Source organism: Gobius niger (genome assembly GCF_951799975.1).
Source record: "Gobius niger genome assembly, chromosome: 1".
Taxonomy (NCBI): domain Eukaryota; kingdom Metazoa; phylum Chordata; class Actinopteri; order Gobiiformes; family Gobiidae; genus Gobius; species Gobius niger.
The window spans coordinates 70,461,923-70,481,808 of NC_136852.1; the positions used below are offsets into that span (position 1 = coordinate 70,461,923).

Consider the following 19,886-nt stretch of genomic DNA (forward strand, 5'->3'; position numbering starts at 1 on the left):
CCAGAACACGGAGCAGGGCCTCGCGAAGACCCAGGTGAGTCCCGGTGTCCCGACGGCAGCAGCCTGTGAGGCGGGGCAGCCACCCACACAAAGTTTGCGCAGCAGCAGCAACAGCGGTCTTTTTTGTTAAAAAAGAAAATATCCCCGCAGTCCAGGTTCTAGTGTCTCTGGTCGGGCTGAGCCTTTGAGCTCGTCCCGTGGCGTGGAGGAGCAGGTCGATGCAGCGCAACATGGAATCAAGTCTGCCCATAAACATTAATGCTGTAGCCTTGTTTCATGTTTAAATCATCAATGTGGATTATATGCGGTGTGGCAATGCAATTCATGCTGTTAAAAAGTGTTTTCCAGCGCTGTTTAGTGTTTAGTTAAAACTGGTGTATCATGTGCACCACCTCCTGACTTGGTGTAGGATTTGAGCGCACCGTACGCCGAGTGTACGGTGCGCTCAGATTGATAAATGCCGAAACAGGTGGTAATTTTTCGTACACCCCACATACGCTCTGATTTCACCGTACGCAAGTTTGATAAATGAGGGCCAATGTGTATCAGTTTCTGTGCGTTTGAGTGAGTGAACTCTGAAACCCCACACACATGACACGACAGGGGGAGCTTTACAGCGGGACGGCTTTATGTAAATGAGATGTAAATGAGCCCTATTGTCACTCCCAGAGAGGTGAGAACAGCCCAAAGGTTTAGAGGCCGATTCCTCTCTTTGACATATTTCCAGTTCCTAAATTCAACTTGCCACATCTTCTCCAAATATGATCAGATTTCCATGTGTTACACATTGTTGGAAACTTTGGAGACGACACTTTCACAAGCTCTGTTCCGCTCAAAATGCCCAAAACTGAGTTGTGTCCCCTGTTCTCGTGATGGGTCAGAGAGAGACACAGCGAAGTCTATTCCTCAACATTGATTCTAAATGATTATAATTAGTGCCAGTGCCGGCCTCCATTAGCTCCTGAGCTTAATAAGACGAGAGAGTCTACATGCTGTTTGTTTGTTGGTTTATTTGTCATTATATGTCGTGAAGTGAACAACGAAATTTGCATTTAACCCATCCCGCGACGCCACTGGTCGACCCGTGGGGGGCAGTGGGCAGTGGCAATGCTGATAGGGCTTTTCCACCAAGGTGCTGGTTCTGGGCTGGTTCAGAGCTGGCTCTGGTGCCGGGTTGGTTCCGTACTGACTTGGTTTCCCACCAAAATGAGAGCTGTGCCTATTGTCATAGCAACGCTTTGGGAAGTCAACATAAAACATGGATAGGAACATCTTACTACAGCCACTTCTGGTTATAAAATACAGAAAAATAAGTTTATGTTCCTGTCACAGCAGCCGTTAACATTTTGATTTCTTCTTTCTAACTTTTCCCTCTTGTTTTAGCTAAAGAGCATAAAGCAAAACAACAGTTTCCTCCACAGAACCAGGAAGTTATAAGCACAAACTAACTAATATGGATTGTTTGTTGGAGGAGAGAGCCACGCCCCCAGAGGCTGACATCACTGGTGCTCGTTTCTTGGTCCAGCTTTTAACTGATTCCCAACCGGCACCAGATTTTGGAACCAAGAGCCAGCGTTTTTTCAGTGGAAAACGAAAGAACCGGTTCTGAAACTGGAACTGGCCCAGAACCAGCACCAGCACCAGCTTGGTGGAAAAGGGCTGTTTCAGGGACCCATCTCCATGACGTGGAGCCAGGCTGGTCGGACTCACCTATTGCACTTATTTTTTGTGGTAGGAGGAAACCTACAGAGACACGGGGAGAACATGCTAACTCCGCACAGAAAGGCTCCATCCGGGTGGGACTCGAACCCGGGACCTTCTGACTGTGAAGCACGAGCGCCTCAAAGTAGAAGAAACGGCAAAGCGGGCTGAGTTGAACTGGTAAAGTCTTACCTGAGCGGGCCGTCTTGATGATGACCGACTGGAAGCCCCCGTTGAGCGCGGACGTGTCGATGATGACCGAGTCGAAGTCACGGTGAGTTTTCCGGTAAATGAACAGCGCCACGATCACCGAGATCACCAGGCACATGATGACGGCGATGACCACGCCCACGTACAGCGCCACCGCGTCCGAACTGGAGGCGGCTGCAAAGGGACGACACACAAGGGGCATGGTGTGTTAGAGAACAACATTTTCAACACATTTCATTAAAGGGATATTTCAGGATTTTTGACATAGGGCCTCATTTCCTAGTTATCCAGAGTGTTGCTGATTTCTGGAGATTTTTTTATTTTTATTCATGCAGTTCTTATATTTGAAGGGTTTCGTGGCGCTAGGTTAGTGCAAGGCTAGTGCATTTCTATGGTATCAGCTAGCCTGCATTAAAAAAAGTTTGACCCGCTCCACAGTGCACCTGAGGCAAATCACTTATAACTCCAGACTAACCACATTAGGGCTGAAACGACTAATGGATTAATCGATGACTAATCGATTATTGAAATAGTCGACAACTATTTTATTTTATTTATTTATTTATTTGACAGGGACATTGCACAACAAATGTGTTGCACAGACCAGAGATAGCTACAAGCTAATTTTCATCTGTCATCCCTGGGCAGAGGCAAAGTGACAGCAGGTTTAAACAGTGACCAATGAGCATCTGATTTTAGTAGTCGATTAATCGTTTTCTGGTTCACACAGACTTAAATGGAGCAAAAATGACATAAAAATGTAGTATTTTTGATGAAATCCTACTTTGTTTATATAGTTAGGGTGCGTGTACATTTTGTTCATTGTAAATTTCATGAATAGAGCCTCCAACAAACATTTCCCTTTAGTTTACTCCATCAACATATCCTCAAGCACTTAAGCTATATGTGATAAAAAAAAACTAAAAAATACAATTTTCCTACACCATTCACAGCCAAGCGATTACTCGATTAATCGTAAAAATAATCGAGAGATTAATCGATTACAAAATAATCGTTAGTTGCAGCCCTAAACCATATAAATGTCTGTGTCGATAGAGTAATTTTAACCATTTTGCATTTAAAATACATTATATTTGAGCAGCATTAGCTTCTTGGTTGTATAAGCTACACAGTGGCGGAGTGATCTGCTAGAAAATAGTCCCTCAAAATGCGATCATTCATGTGATGCAAGGTCAGTTATATTCCAAAAAACTATTCTATTGACACAAACATTTATATGGTTAGTCTGGTGGTATAAGTTATCACTGTGGAGCGGGTCAGAATGTTTTTAATGCAGGCTAGCTGATACCATAGAAATGCGCTAGCCTAGCACAAGCCTATAGCGCCATGTAGCTCTTCAAATATAAGAACTGCATGAATTACAAAAAAAAATATCTCCAGTAATCAGCAACACTCTGGATAACTAGGAAATGAGGCCCTATGTCAAAAATCCTGAAATATCCCTTTAAAGGTGCATTATACAACTACAAAACAGTAGATATTTGTGCATATTTGACCCTGTAGTAACCTGTATGAGTGGTCAGCATGGCGCCTATACTTTCCATCACAGTGGACTCCAGGGTACATTATTTTGCAGCTTATCTGGTGAGAGGACTTTTCAAATTGATGCTGCTTTATGCAAGGAAAGCAAAGATATTGTGACGCATAATTTTCCAAACACATATTCATCTCCGGCTCCTTTGTTTTCTCGCACGCGCTCAGGACGCCTCCTATGGCGCGCTCCGCTCATAATAAAACTTTAAAGAGCAGTCGGAGCCCGAGGACAAGAAGCTATTCGTCTAGACTGCGGCAGCGGAGAGATACCGAACAAGACCCAATGTGGAAGCACTTAATAGGACTGTTCATTGTTTTACAAGGCCGAACATCCTTTACCCAAACCGCAGCTCTCTCATTGTACCGGGAGATGGAGGACGGGATCAGCGGCACTTAGAAGGAAGAGGATGAAGCATGGGCTCGCTCCCTGGTGCTAAAAGGAGACCGCAGATAGGTGAATACTGGTTTGTGAATGAGAGTGAATGGGTCCTGGATGTAAAGTGTCTCATGTCGTTACTGGGAGAATCTACAGGAAATAAAAAGAAGAAGAAGAAGGGCTTTATTATATAGCACCTTTCACAGACACAATTACACATTCACCCCACACTCGGTGGTGTTCACAGAATCTTCATCTGCACCACCGTGCATTCACGCGCAAACATTATTCATCCTAGACTATTGTACATGTTTTTAATGGTAGGGGAAACCAGAGTACCCGGAGGAAACCTACACAGACACGGGGAGAACATGCAAACCCCAAACAGAAAGGCCCCGTCCAGGTGGGAATCAAACCCAGGACCTTCTAGCTGTGAAGCGCGAGCTAACTGCTGTGCCGCCACACAAAAACTGTCTCAGGATGAATAAACTAAGATACAATTATTTTCTTGGAGTTACAGTGTTCAAAAACATGAGCGTGATGTTGGCCAGAAGAAAAGACTTCAAATATTAAGGAGATGTTCAGCAATAGAGATGAAAGATACGATCTTCGAGGAAAGATGAACCTTAAAACACGACTTGTCCGCACCTCCTTTAAGAGTCTGTTCCTGACAGATCTTTGGACTGACCAAGATGAGGAACTTAAAGGGGCTAGATGCAAGTTGGTCATTTTATCCTCACTACTGCCACCTCAGGCCATACGTGTAACTGCAGCTTCTATATTAAGCTCGTGCATGACGGCACTTCGGACCCGAAGTAACACCTTTCTGAGTGACAGTGCAGGATTTTAGAGGCAGTTGTGGTGAACACGTCTGAGCTCATTCTACACATTAGGACATGGAGGCAGTGTTAATTTCGTCGACTAAAATATTTAGTCTTAATTTTAGTCAAAGTCAATTTTTGACGACTAAAATTGTACTAAAACTAGATAAAAAGTTTTTCACGAGACTAAAACTATGACTAAAATGTCCAGATATTTTAGTCGACTAAAATAAGACTAAATAAAAATGAATGGGAAAGACTAAAATCATCCAAACTTATATTGACCGTCTGAAAGAGCCTCATATCATGTAAATTCTCTGCCAAAGGATCAGCTCTGAGCTTTGTTCATGAGCAGCTCCATGAAGCAGAGGAACAAGATTAAATATCATTATAATGAATATTATCAATGCAAAGTCGACTAAATTCGTCTTAAATTTAGTCGACTAAATTTACTTGCAATTTTAGTCGACTAAAACTAGACTAAAATTGAAGATATTTTTTGACTAAAACTAGACTAAAATCGAATTACATTTTTGTCAAAAGACTAAGACTAAAACTAAAATATGTTGTCAAAATTAACACTGCATGGAGGAACATGTAGGCGGAGGAAAATACTTAGTTTTAACATTTTTATACTCTGTATAGTCCCTTTAAGGTTGGCACCTCATTTGAGCAATTCAAACATAAATGTAAAAAAGCAATATTAGACCAATATGCTAATGTCAAACCATGACCCAAACTGTTGTTTGTTTGCGTCTTAGTAATGTGATCGTCTGCATATGGACATTATTGTTCAAGGTCAAGGTCAAGGTTTATTTCTATAGCACATTTAAAAACAGAGTATTGCTCCAAAGTGCTTTCCATATTCAGTGCAAAAATACAGACACACAAAAAACATATTCCTTCAACAATATACAAAACATAAAAACTGCAGCCTAATCAAATGTCTAGCTCAGCTTGGATTAAAAGCCAGTGCAAAGAGATGCGTTTTCAACAATGACTTGAAATTGTCAACAGAGGAGGCCATTCTGATTGCCAGGCCGGTTTTTCGTTTGGACCGTGGGCAGTCTAAGAGCAACTGGTCCGTAGACCTCAATGATCTGCCCGGAGTGTGCAAATTCAGCAAGTTTTATAGGTACGAAGGTGCCAAGTCATGAAGAGATTTAAAAACAAACAGTAACATTTTAAACTGGATTCTAAAAGTCACAGGAGGCCAGTGGAGAGAGGAAAGCACAGGTGTAATGTGCTCCTGTGGTCTGATCCCTGTGAGCAGACGAGCTGCCGCATTCTGGACTAGCTGGAGTCTGCGGATGGATGACTGGTCAAGGCCGTAATATAATGAGTTGCAATAGTCCAGCCGTGACGTTATAAGCGCATGGACCACTCTCTCAGGTTGGCATGGTGGTAGGTAGGGTCTGACCTTGCCCAAAAGCCTCAGCTGGAAGAAGCTTGTTCTTACCACAGAACTTATTTGTTTGTCCATTTTAAAAGCACCATCAAAATAAACACCGAGACTCATTGCAAATTGTTGTCATTATCAGCCAAGGAATTGTATCAATGAAATGGAATGAACGTCAACAGCTCTGTTTGTTAACGTATGAGGGGGGAGGCATTTAGAACTTATCTTCTGCCGACTCCCTTTGGGAACATTGTTGTTACTAAAAACAAACTTGCAGCCCAAATAAACCAAATAAACCAAACTAAACTTTCAGCCATAAAAATAATACATCAGGTTTGTCTACCAAATACTGAGGAGGTACAACATTTTCTTTTTGGAGATTCCTCCCATAGAGTTGTATTGGCCCCTGGCTCTCAATCTGAGTCCAGCACTTTAAGCCGGTCTCAGCAGCCACACCTAAACCGGAGGTCTCGGAGCGGCTTCACTCGCACTCTGGGGCGGAGCGGGTGTGACGTTAGGGCGGCCGACTTCGGGCTGAACTACTGATGACAGGACGTTTTTGATTACTGCTCTGACGAGGCAAAATGGATCAACTTTATATCATCAAGGTATGTCTCTCTTCTGCCCCTTCTTCCCTTCCCGCTGCACAGCCATTTCTCCTCATTGCTTTCAACCATGAGAGAGAAATGACCACTGCATGACATGAGGGAAGTGCCCGTTGTCATGGGAATAAGTTCAGCAAACAACTGACGGACTCTCTGTGTCCATCTTTATTATTGTGGAAGGCGCCTTAGACGTCCTTGCATTTGGAAAACATGAAAAAAGGCTAGAAATAAAGCTCAAAAACTGCACATAAACCTGTAAACAAGCGTCCCAAACATGAAAGAGAACGTCCAACTTCCGTCAGTGCAGCTCGCGCCTAACCCTAAAGAGGGATTTGTCATTTTACTAATCCAGAAAGAAGGAGGGAGGAGGGAGAGCGATGAAGAGAGAGGTTAGAGAGAGAGAAAAAGAGCAGGAGCAGATAACGCTGATCCCGTCTCATTTGCAGAAGGATTTGGGGGAGAACTGCGCGAGCTCTGACTTGATTATGACTTAAAAAAAAAAAAAGCCTTTGATCAAAACATGGCGGCGTCTCATATTCACGCACTGCACAGACTGTCCCGGAGAGAATTAAAGGTCAGGGGTGCAGTGACGCGCACGGCCACCAGAGGGGGCTGTGGTCTGTGTTAAGAGCCTGTGGAGGACGAGGTTGAAGCTGAGAGGAGAGGGATTTTGACTGCAGTGGAAGTGCCACATGTGACGTGGTTTATTCTGGGTTCTCCTGAAGATGATCCACCGCAGACAGACACTTACGGACCCAGTCTTTATCTTAAAATGCATTTCTCTACATTTCACGATAAGAGCTTAGTCTCCAAGTGAAAGCATAAAGTTGTCCGTGAAAAGTCCCTCCCCGCACACGAGCAGAAATCAAATGTGTGATGAACAAGAAAAAAATTGAACTTTAATAGATTTTTATCCCCAGTAATGACGAGCTGTTAGCCTGGCTAACACCAGACTAAAATCACAAGTGATATTTAGTCTGGGGACCACCAATTCATTTTCTCGTAGGAGAGGTGTGGTTTACGATCGTCCATACTCGTTTATTGGGCGATACGAAAAAAAAAAAAAAAAGTCTCTTGCGTCTGCACGTAGCCATGGCCAATCGTATCATCGTATGAGATGACGTATGACGTACCCGCTGTAAACTTTTGAATATAAACTATTTAGAACAAGGTCTAAAGCTTGATCAAAAAATACCATCGTGTCTGCTGCTGTCACGTTGGATCCGTAAATAAACTTTTTTTTTTATTATCCGTAAATAAACTACAAGCTTCCATATATCGAATAGCGCGTCATCGTCTTGCCGTCCCTCCTCGCTCTGTGATTGGTTCCCAAATCCACCGGAGATGTCGGCCATGGTCCCCAGGCTGTTGTGCAGTTCGAAATAATTCGAGCGCACACAGCAGCATGGCGTTAGCCAGGTTAACGAGCTGTATCAAAACGAAACAAAATCCCCTGTGAGCAAATCTTTGTATAACAACTTCGTATAATCTCGTAAAACAACAAACTAATCTTTCACCTTCAAGCTCTATCCATTATTAGTATTTGGTTGTTGAAAATAAAGGCAATTTTGGATGTTTTTACAAAATTCCTCATTTTGATATGACAACGTTGAATGAAATAAAATGTGTGCTCTGTGTATGGGGAACTGCAGGATGTGAAATACAACCCCACTGAAAGTGTAATTATGATCTGTCGGACAAAGGAGGGCAGATCACTGAAGTTTCCTGACTTTGAGCTCTCGGGGAACATCTTGAATGTATGTGATGTTGTCAAGTACCTCGGTCACATCATAACTGACCGTTTAACAGATGACCAGGACATGTACCGTCAGTGCCGGACGTTGTATGCACAAGCGGACATTCTGTCACAGAAATTCTCCTTCTGCTCCGTACAGGTGAAAGTGGCTCTGTACACCGCACATCTGTGTGTGAATTTAAAAAAAGTCCAGTTTCCAGAAACTTACAGTTGCATACAATGATGCATTGAGAATTGTGTATAAAAAAAAAGCCCCGATGGACAAGTGCCAGTGAACTCTTCGTGTCTCATTGAGTGAACACTTTGCGAGCTGTTTTCAGAAACTTTGAGAAATCTATCTATCTATCTATCTATCTATCTATCTATCTATCTATCTATCTATCTATCTATCTATCTATCTACTGTATCTACTGTATCTATCTGTCTGTCTGTCTGTCTGTCTGTCTGTCTGTCTGTCTGTCCGTCCGTCCGTCCGTCCGTCCGTCCGTCCGTCCGTCCGTCCGTCCGTCCGTCCGTCCGTCCGTCCGTCCGTCCGTCCGTCCATCCATCCATCCACAGTATCTATCTAAGTAATATAGTGCTTCTGGAAAGTAGTCACATCCCTTGACTTTTGACCCATTTTACCAACTTATTCCAAAATGGATACAATTATAATTTTTCTCATGGTTCGTCCTGTACTATTGCGTCATTGTTAAAACCCGAAACTGCTCTCACCATAAAAGCCCATAATCCAACATTATATCAATTCTGAGCTGTTCTGCTCAAAGCGTGATGCTGTGAACCACGCTGTAGTTATACCTGCATCTGCCAGCAGGAGGAGCCCCAGGAAAAGTCTTCACCAGCTCTAGTGTCTGCATTTGTTACTATTACATTCTCACACAAACATAATTCTGAATAATAAACCTTGAGGTGCCAAAATAATGTGTTTAAGGGTGTTTTTAAGCCCCGTCTGCGGGACATGACCACCATGTTTTTTCCCCCCGATTCTGCATCAAATAACTGAGAAAATGTTGAACACCGTCTGCAAACATTTGGGTCAATGTGATTCTCCCACAGTCGGGAGAGTCGCGGCTCCATATTTGAAGATTTCACGATCAATTTACGTATTCAAATTACAAAAACAAAGACTAAAAATACCAGACATGAACGAAAACCACCCAAAGCAGTGATAATAAGACTATCATCAGCTGAACTCTCTCCCTTCCCTGCTCTCACTCCTTCCACTATTCCTTAAGGATTACATATATCCCGTGAAAATGCAGAGAGAGGCCTTTTTTCCGATTCTCTTCATTGATTGGCTGAGCAGGCTGTCAGTCACAACAGGCATCCAATCAGGAGAGGATTAACAGACTCATCCCTTTGTTTTTAATCTACCTCCAAGGAGATGGTGGACAGCGAGCCTTTGAGAGGGTTCCAGCTGCCTCCTCCACGTCGGTCTGCTGGAGCATCGTATTTAGGCTCCGGGGCTCTGATGGAGAGCCAGGTAACAGCACTGGGGAACAGGGAACAGAGAGCGGTGCCAGAGCAGGAGGCCCTCTGAAGTCCCGAAACAAGGGATTTATTTCAAATAAAACTCTGCAGCGACAAAAACGATACGGCGGCAGCTCCAGCAAAGTTCCTCTTGAGGTCCTACGTTTCCAGGAAAAAAACTTTCCTCTAAGCTGAGACACTGCAGGTGAACAGGGAGACTTTTAAAATGTCAACATATCAATTTGGAACTTTTTCTGTAGATTACTGACATGAATATGGGGGGAAAATATGTTCCAAGTTTTTTGTCATTTTATGTTCTCATGTAAAAAGTAACACAAAATCTGAATAATGGATCAAGCCAGGTTTAGATTTTTCTGAGGGGATTTTGGATATCTTGTTTAGTTGTAAAATAAGCTTCTTTTTATTAGCGGAAAAGTCTGTAAACATTGACATTTTGCCTTGTTTTTTGAAGTTCAAAACTTAAAGTGATAGTCTGGAAGTCTAAATGTGTTACAAATTTTATAAAAAGTGCAAAATCTACCACCTGGTCTTGCATTTTGATGTAAGTAATAATAAATCTATATTATTTTTTAGTAAAGTCCCTCCTTCCCGGCTCTCAGACACTAATCAGAGTCTTGCATCCTCCCGCGTTGCCCAATGAGACGAGCTTTTCCTGTGAACCAGTCCGTCAGGTCGAATTAGGAGAGAGGGGGAGGAGCTTGATCGTTTACTTTTGAAAATTCTGTTCCTGCCTCCCCTCTTTGTGCAAACGAAGAAGGGCTTTTTTGGTTAAAGAGGGGAGGAATTTAGTTGTTCTTTCACATTTCATTCCATCTATCCTCACTTTGCAAACTTACAGACTATCACTTTAAAGAGACTAGATGCAAGTTGGTCATTTTATACTCACTACTGCCACCTCAGGTCTTACACGTAACTGCAGCTTCTATATTAAGCTCGTGGATGACGGCACTTCTGACACGAAGTTACACCTTTTTGAGTGTAAGTGCAGGATTTTAGAGGCAGTTGTGGTGAACAGGTCTGGGCTCATTCTACACATTAGGACATGGCTGGAACATGTAGGGGGAGGAAAATACATAATTTTAACATTTTTAAACTCTGTATAGTCCCTTTAAGATAAGAGACCAAATTGGCCCTAAACCTGAAAATAAAACAATAAAAAAGGTTTTGCTGGTACTCCTTAAAGCAGTACTAACTTGTTTACCTTAATAAATCCTCTCCGTAGTCCCTCTGGGGGTAATACAAGTGTTTATGGGATGATCGGGGGTCTTTCATCTCCCCCTCGTGTCTCTGGCCAGAAAACCACAATTGCAACTTCGCTGCCTATGGCTCGGACACATTAATAGAATCACGAAGAAGAAGCTAACAGGCAAAGGGGCAAAGCTAACTGCGGGCTAGCACCACTTAAACAGTATTTACAGCCAAGTTTGAGTGAAAAAAATGATCTCCATTGTGTAATTGGATGTACAATATCCCTCTCTCCCTTTGCCTTTTCTGTCAGGGTAGTATTTACTCTCACGGACAATTAATAAGTAAAAAAATCGCAACCTGCAGTGGCGCTTATGGCCTCTAGGGGCAAGAGTCACTTTGTTCTGCTTTAATCCTTTCATTGTGAAGTAAAAACACTTGCTATAGCTTCACTACAGCCACACTCTATTGTATTTTTTTCCCCCCGTTTTTCACTTTCATGCCATTGTAACTGTGGAGCGAGGGAAGCAAAAGAAGGAGAGTGGGAGGAGCTTAGAGTTAGTTCGTTTAAATAACCAGGAAATTAAACTTGTTTTCGCCGTTTTCAATCAATATTGCACTTTCGAACCAACAAAATGTAAATAGTGATAAAGATGTGTTTGCCATTATGACAAAATACCTGCGAAAACACCCCATCTTTAAAGGTTTTCAAGCAGTCATCTGTACTGTCTTGCCTCTCATCGGAAAAAAAAAACGTCCTCATTTCAACAGTTCTGATGATGGAAACCGGGTCTTTGTACAAGTATAGTAGTAGATAGTGTGAATGCCATATGCCCACAAGTTGTACATTTATAGCCTGTGACATATAATCTAAAAAAAAACAAACAAACAAACAAACAAACCATTACTCAAAATGTACAATGGAGGTAAAATGCCAGATTGTCAGTTGCAGATGCCCGGAGATTCAGTCATTTAGGAAACTGTCCTCGGTTGTGAACATCCCATTATTATTAGCGTGACCTATGAAAAGCAAACACGAGCGTATGAGAAACTAAACAACCAGAATATTATCAGTGAACGGTAAATGTCAGAGTAATTATGGCTTTCATAAATGCATTGTGTTGACGAGAGAGTCGGTCTTTCCTGGAACAAAGCAGGTCCATTGTGCATTTGTTTGGCCCCGGGAAGCAAAAGTACATGTTGTTACAATTTTAATTGACCAAAAATGTACTTTCGGCTTAGACTATTTTTTACCATCTTTCCACGCAGTACACGATTCAAGATGTAGTATACGCAGCTTTCACTCTACTGTGTATTTGCTTCCTTTAGTAGGACTGCGCAGTGGGCGGTTGCCAAACAGCGGTGGAATACAAAATACAAAAGCAGTTAAAATTAGCCCTGGAACAGTCTTAGGGCTGCAGGATGAACATCGTGAACAAATACCACCTTTTGATGGAGTCTATGTAATTATTCAGAGGTGCCAAGCCCAAAACATGTGCAGAGAAGCAGCTAAAAGACAAGTGTGAGGGTAAGCTAACATGGCTATGCTAACAACGACTGACGCTATCAATGGGCAAGATCACCTCTTACAACTGCGGTAGGATGTTGTATGATTCTCTTTGTTCTGGAAGATCAGAAGCCACAGTGTTCACGTTAATGCTCTTCGGTCCTGGTCTGGAACCGAGTCAAAAATGTCACAAAACAAGGGTAGGACCCATGAAACAGGCTATATGTGCTTCACACATCAATACACAAAATGAGACCTAACTCTGATGGTAATTATTTGACGAAAACTTGACTACAACCCCCCAAAAAAACAGCTGGACAGTTTTTCTTTCTTTGGCACAAGTTTCATTTGGTGAGAACACCATCGGCTAGTTTTTGGCCCATGTAATTGTAGAGTCGCCACTTTCACCAAACCTGTAGCGCTTCTATTGTGACGGCAGGTAAAGACATCGTTTTTTTTGTGAATGTATCAATGTACACAGCTGCTGTATGAGTGATCAGCATGGCGCCCACAGTGGTCAATTTTTTTGGAAGGTTTTCACTGCTGACGGAGCCTCTCGCAAGAAAACCTACAGAACAATTGAACCTGGAGCGTTGTAGAGACCACCATGATGACACCATGACGACAATCAAGTATGGAGTGAATTAATAATGGTCAAGTATCTTTGAGTGTCCAGAAAAGCGCTATATAAAACTGATACATTATTATTAAAGGTGCATTATGCAACTTTTTATAAAAAATATATATTTGTGTGTATTTGATCTTGCAGTGACCCAGCGGCTACAAACGTAGTTCACCACCACAGAGTATGGAGTGAATACACAATTGTCTCATGCAAAGCGCTTTGTGACCATGTCTGTGAAAGCAGTTACTGTATATAAATAAAGATCTTCTTCTTCTTGATTATTAAGCAACGTTTTGTCTGCTAGCGAGCCAGAGATTTCCAAGAAATCACTACAACGTCAGGCCCTTTTCATTCCCACGCGTGTCCATTCACAAATATTGACATGTTTGGTATCACGTATCATGCGTATAACAATAGAGGTGACTATGTAATCCAGGGATTTGGTAATATCTAGTTTGTTGCCTAATTTGAATGTGTACAGCTTATTAAAAAACTAAAGATATCCAAAAATTCCCTCTGAAAAAAATCTTTTAAACTAATAAATCATCAAAAATAAAACTGTACGCATCATTTTAAAACATTTTCAGTAATCTACAGCAAAAGTCCTGAACAGACATCCCGAACTCCATCCCCCCGTCGTCTTCCCCGTCGCCTGCAGTGGCTCGCTTTAAAGCAAAGAACAGCAGGCGCAGTGCCCGGTTATTATGATCGAAGGACGGAATTGATCGTTCAAACACATGGACTTGTTAGTGTGTGACCCTCAGTTCAAAACAAACACAGCAGCAGCACATGAGAGGGAGTTCGGGAGAGGGGGGGGGGGGGGGGGGGGGGATAAAGGAGAGAAATGAACAGGGGAACATAAAAATGGACTTACATGGGACTGCCACACCACCGCCATGTCCGGGCCCCGGTGTCGGCTGAAACAATGAACCTTTGGAGACAAGGAGGGGGTGGCAGGGATGAGGCATGGACGCAAAACAAAGAGTGAGCATGAAAAAAAGTGACACACACAAAAGGGCAAACACAACAGCAAAAGCAAAAATGTCACTATATTATATGTCATGGAAGAGATTGTGATGATGATATACGGAAATAGAACAAGAAAGGTCCCTGTAATGTGCAAAGAAGTTCATAGTCTTAACCTCTTACCCTCCGCCTTAACCAAGCGCAGTTTCTCCAGTTCGGCTTTACCCAAATCTAACAAGTTCTCACCTGGCGCTTACAGCATATTGGCCAGAGTAACGCCTCATAGCCAAGACATACAAAACACATTTTTATTATTTTTGTCACATTTTTATTTATTTTTTGTCACATTTTTTATTTATTTTTTTCACATTTTTATTATTTTTTTTGTCACATTTTTTTTATTTTTCTTGTCACATTTGTATTATTTTTTGTCACATTTTTATTTATTTTTTGTCATTTTTTAAATAATTTTTTGTCATTTTTTAAATAATTTTTTGTCACATTTTTGTTGTTTTCTTGTCACATTTTTATTATTTTTTGTCACATTTTTATTCATTTTTTGTCACATTTTTATTTATTTTTTGTCACATTTTTATTATTTTTTGTCATATTTTTTGTCAATTTTTCATTTATTTTTTGTCATTTTAAAAAAAAATTTTTTTTTCAATTTTTCATTTATTTTTTGTCATTTTTTAAAAAAAATTTTTGTCACATTTTTGCTGTTTTTCTTGGTCACATTTTTATTTATTTTTTGTCACATTTTTATAATTTTTTTGTCACATTTTTATTTTTTTTGTCACATTTTTATTTATTTTTTGTCACATTTTTTATTTATTTTTTGTCACATGTTTTATTTTTTTTTGGTCACATTTTTATTTATTTTTTGTCACATTTTTTATTTATTTTTTTGTCACATGTTAAATTTTTTTTGGTCACATTTTTATTTATTTTTTGTCAATATTTCATTTATTTTTTTGTCATTTTTTTCAAAATATTTTTTTGCCACATTTTTGTTGGGTTTTTTTTGTCACATTATTTTATTGTTTTTTGTCACGTTTTTGTCGCTTCTTTTTTTAAATTTTTTTTTACACTTTTTCCAATAAGCTTTTACATTTGGGTAAAACCAAACTGGAGAGAAAGTGCTCTGTTCAGGTGGGAGGTAAGAGGTTAATGTTAGTGCTTTATGAGACGCCCCTCTTGTGCTCCCTAACGCAAACACAGACGGGGACAGGGTGCGTCCTTGTCAACGCCAGCTGTGCCAACGGTGATGACAGACACGATTCTCTTTTGGGCTTTTGGATGGCATTAACATGGACAGGCGGGGGGTGTCTGGGGAGAGGGAAGTGTCCACATCAATGACATCGCTGCAAAGTGGGATGGGTCAGTGTATGATTGAAATTACTATGTGTACTGTAGTTTAAAAATACATTAATTAAAAGATTGAAGAAGACTACAGATCCAACTAGATGCCAAAACTACTATTCACAATTATAGGCTTTTTACACTGTGTTTTCGTAGCAACATGCTAACTTCCTGAGGTAATGACCAATGACCAATGACCATGCAGTAGATATCACAGAAAGGCCTTTAGCTAATTTAGCACATTTTAGCCGTCGAATCCCGGACCGGATTTAAATTCCATCCTAATATATGCATGCATTGTCATGGCATCTATATCATTTCTGTGTTTCTTTATGATCAAGGTGTTCTAACATGATGTTTAGTGGCCAGTGGATGTGTATCCGACCCCACGAAAAGTAGAGACTTGACTGAATTTGAGTTATCTAAAGTAAAATCTCATAAGGTTTGTAAATCCATTAATGATTTCTAATTAGGCTTTGACCTCACCTTAATGTAAGTTTTTAAACAGAAAAAAAAGACTGGATATTTGCGTGTATTTGACCTTTTAGTGAAATTTGTCCTCTGCATTTAACCCATCCTTCGATGCCGCATGATGTGGAGCCAGGGGCTGATGGTCAGAATCACCTGGCTGGAGGATTCACCTATTGCACATGTTTTTTAGTGGAAGGGGAAACCGGAGTACCCGGAGGAAACCTACGCAGACTCGGGGGGAACATGCAAACTCCACACAGAAAGGCCCCGTCCAGGTGGGAATCAAACCTGGGACCTTCTCGCTGTGAAACACGAGCGCTAACCGCTGCGCTACCGTACCATGTTTTTGGGTTTCTGGACAATTCTGGAGCATCACAGAGGGAAGGAGAGTGAGGGAAAACAAATATTAAGATTTTATTTTTTCACCTAAAAAGTTGCATAGTACACCTTTAATGTGGTCGATGGGTTGACAACAGCTGAAAACATCTGAATCATTAATAATTTACGATGTTTTTATAGGAAAAATACGTGGGGCAGGCTAACGGACCCTGAGAAGTATCCCGGACCACAACTTTGACTTGGAAAAAGTCCTTGGAACCTCACTCGAGCCGGCTATAACAACATGTGAACTCAGAGATGATCAGGTTGGTCCGACTTCAGACACGAGTCAAAAACAACAATGGCAGCTCAGATTGGTGAAGTGTCGCTAATATGGACCTTAGCTTTTGGTCACAACCTTTAATATCATGTTATTCAGCATGTTTTGAATTACATCTGCTCATATAGCGTTAGCATCTTTATAGCTAACTCTTGTAGCATCAGCGATTAGCCAAAGAGCACCAACTTTTTTTTATAAAACACAGTAGCCATGGCATTTAATTACATTTCTCACATTGCTTTTAATCTTATTTCAACTTTAATTTCCTTTCAAATGTGGACAGGAAGTAGTCATCACCCTACACTGGCCAACAGGAAGTTAGCCTTAACACTCGATGCACGGAACCAACTGTACAAAAACACTGTTGCAAATAAATGACACAGGACAAGAAGTGCAGTAAAAGTATTTATTATGAACATGTCTTTGCGGATACAAAGCAGGTGAAATTGGACCTCGCAGTAAGTAAGTACTGTATATAGTGTTATTATGAGAAGATATGAGCAAACATATGAAGGTTGGTCATGGTGAAGCAGAGACACACTTTGTTAATCACTATAGATTAATACGCTGGGCCACTTTTTACATTGTAAGTGTGAATAAACAATAACCCTGCATTTATGGAAAAAAAAAGGGGGGGAAATACTTTAGGAACTATGACGGAGTACAGGGTATTTTAAGACCAAATTATTATTTTTTCAAAACACAATATTTTATAAACCGGTAGAAGTTAACCACATCTGGCCGACTGGGAGACGGCAGAGGAAATTACATCAATAGAGCAAAGGTCTTCGGGATAATTTGACCAAATACTGGCCACATATTCATTGTTTTCATGTGTGGCTGTGTCTGCCCTTTGCTTTGGCCATGTTCTAACCAGAACATGCCAATAATCAACTCACATTTGGACACAGTGACATGACAGGCCGCCAAAGACCAACTGGCATATCTGTTTATAGTCGATTATTCTGTCAGATATAGATACAGACAGCATCGCGTCATATAAGGGGGCGTGGCTTCACCGGGGGGGAAAATAGAATCTCTAGAGAAACACAATTTTCCACTCTTTTTAGCCATTTTCTGGTGGAATATGAACTTATTTACCACACATAAATAAAGTCAAGCGTAAATCGGGCCCATATGGATAGTTTCTCACAGCAGATTGTTCAGTAGAAGTGAAAAAAACGGCAGTTGCAGCCAGCACTAGCTAGCCGTTAGCATTAGCCCGATGCTAACATGAACCACTTTGCTCCTCTCCATGTCTTTGTATCGTTATTTAGTAGAAAACTACATTCATAATTCAGCGTTTGTCAAAGTAGTTTTTGAATAATAAGAGAAAGTTTAGATTTTTATCCAAATTGTTTTCCCCCTTAACTGTTTACAAATATGACCATATATATATTCGATACACACACTCCGTTACTTAAGTGTGACGTCACGACTTCCGCTTCCGGGTCCTAGCATACCGGCTAATATGCGAGAAAAAAACATGAAAAACTTGTTAAAAACAACCATCAATATTTCTGAAACTCATCAGAGAGTTACTGAACCTACTTTATTCCTTACTTAATTCCTACTTGACTCCTTAGCTAAAAATGCCTACTGCTAAAAAAGTAATAAAGTCACTATTTCTGTGATTAGCGTAGCTGCTGCGCCGTTAGCATTTATCTCCGCTAACCCGGATGTAGCGATTTTGGTAAATATTGCTTTTATAGCAGTAGGTTCAGCATTTTTGCCTAATGGGACTGATAAATAAGTATGTTCAGTAACTCTCTGTTGAGTTTCACAAATATTAAAGAGTTTTTTTGTAGTTTCACTGTGGTCATAACAGGAGGACTCATATTCGAGCTAAAAAAGGATCAGGGGGGGTTGGTATCTTAATTAAAAACAATACACTTCAGGAGTATGATGTACTTTCTGTTGATAGATCTAACGAGGGTATCATATGTATACATCTTAAGCATGTGATTTCAAAATATTCCCTGGCTTTGCTCTCCTGTTACCTTTCCCCGGAAGGATCAACGTGGTCTGACCCACAAACTCTGTATAGCGCTCTTTTGGTTAAAATGTATGATTTAGTTGAAATGGATGCAGTGTACATCTGTGGAGATTTCAATAGTCGGATTGGACACTTGGCTGACTGTATTTGCGATTCTGATTTGGCCATTCCCCCTAGAGTGGCTGTTATAGATGAAATTGTAAACTCTCACGGGGAAATGTTGATTGATTTTTTGAGAGACAGTAAATGTTGTGTTCTAAATGGTCGAATTTTGGGGAATGATAATTTCACCTCTGTATCTGTGAAAGGAAGAGCAGTGGTGGATTACATTATCACAACTCATGATTGCCTGTACTCCTCCTGTAATTTACAGGTTTATAGTCCAAACGAGCTTCTAGACAGAAATGTGTCTTATTTTGATTTATTGGACTATCGTTGTAAAATGCCTGATCACTCTATGTTAGTTTTAACTTTCAAAGGAAGGCAAAACCCTGTGGTATCAAGTTATGAACAGCCCAAACAGTACAAACAGATGAATACAAGAAATCTCCCCCATCATATTTTTTCAAATGACAGGTTTCAGTCTGCAGTCTCAGGATTTGTAAATAAATTGACCCTTGTTAACCATGAACAGTTGATGAATGAGGTTTATGGAGATTTCTGTCAATTCGTGTATGATATTGGTAAATCTCATGGCATCACTAAGTGCTCTTCTGGAAAACAAAATAAAACAACAAACCAACCTTACTGGAACAAGGAACTATCTACAATGTGGAAAGATGTGAGACTGGCTGAGAAAAAGTATCTCCTGTGCAATAGCATGAATAAACAACAGTTAAAATATGATTTTAAAAATAAACAACACCAGTTTGATAAAAGACTCAGAGCAAAGAAGAGAAGATATCAAAGAGGCCTAGCTGTAAAAATGGAACATAATCAAACTCATAACCCCCAAACATTTTGGAGTCTGATAAATAAACTTGGCCCACGGAAAGTGAAGGAAATACCATTAGAAGTGATTTTGGAAGATGGATCCTTATGTTTTGATGTTGAAATGGTGTTAAAGAATTGGGAATCTGAATTTAAAGCGTTATTCTCGGGTAGTTCTGTGTCCCCTGAGTGGGATGATTTTTATTTTGAAATGATATCTGCGCTAAAAGACCAAATGGAACTCTCTGCAAAGTTTTCATCTAATCCATATTT

The 19,886-nt window shown here is 40.6% G+C and overlaps 1 protein-coding gene and 1 long non-coding RNA gene across 3 annotated transcripts in view; one reads left to right on the top strand and one right to left on the bottom strand.

Annotated features, from left to right (window-relative positions):
- Positions 1-19,886, top strand: part of LOC306960777 — a 590,186-nt gene that overhangs the window by 326,773 nt on the left and 243,527 nt on the right. The window lies entirely within an intron of this gene.
- The window catches only part of LOC306959830 (netrin receptor UNC5C-like), a 529,449-nt gene that overhangs the window by 53,492 nt on the left and 456,071 nt on the right, over positions 1-19,886 (bottom strand). The window contains exons 8-9 of one of the 2 annotated variants that reach the window (XM_079552054.1): positions 14,105-14,161; positions 1,894-2,085 (exon numbers count right to left, since the gene is read on the bottom strand). In XM_079552054.1, coding sequence (XP_079408180.1) covers positions 1,894-2,085; positions 14,105-14,161 — 249 coding nt within the window. The remainder of the gene's footprint in view (positions 1-1,893; positions 2,086-14,104; positions 14,162-19,886) is intronic. The other variant, XM_079552055.1, reaches the window with a different exon arrangement.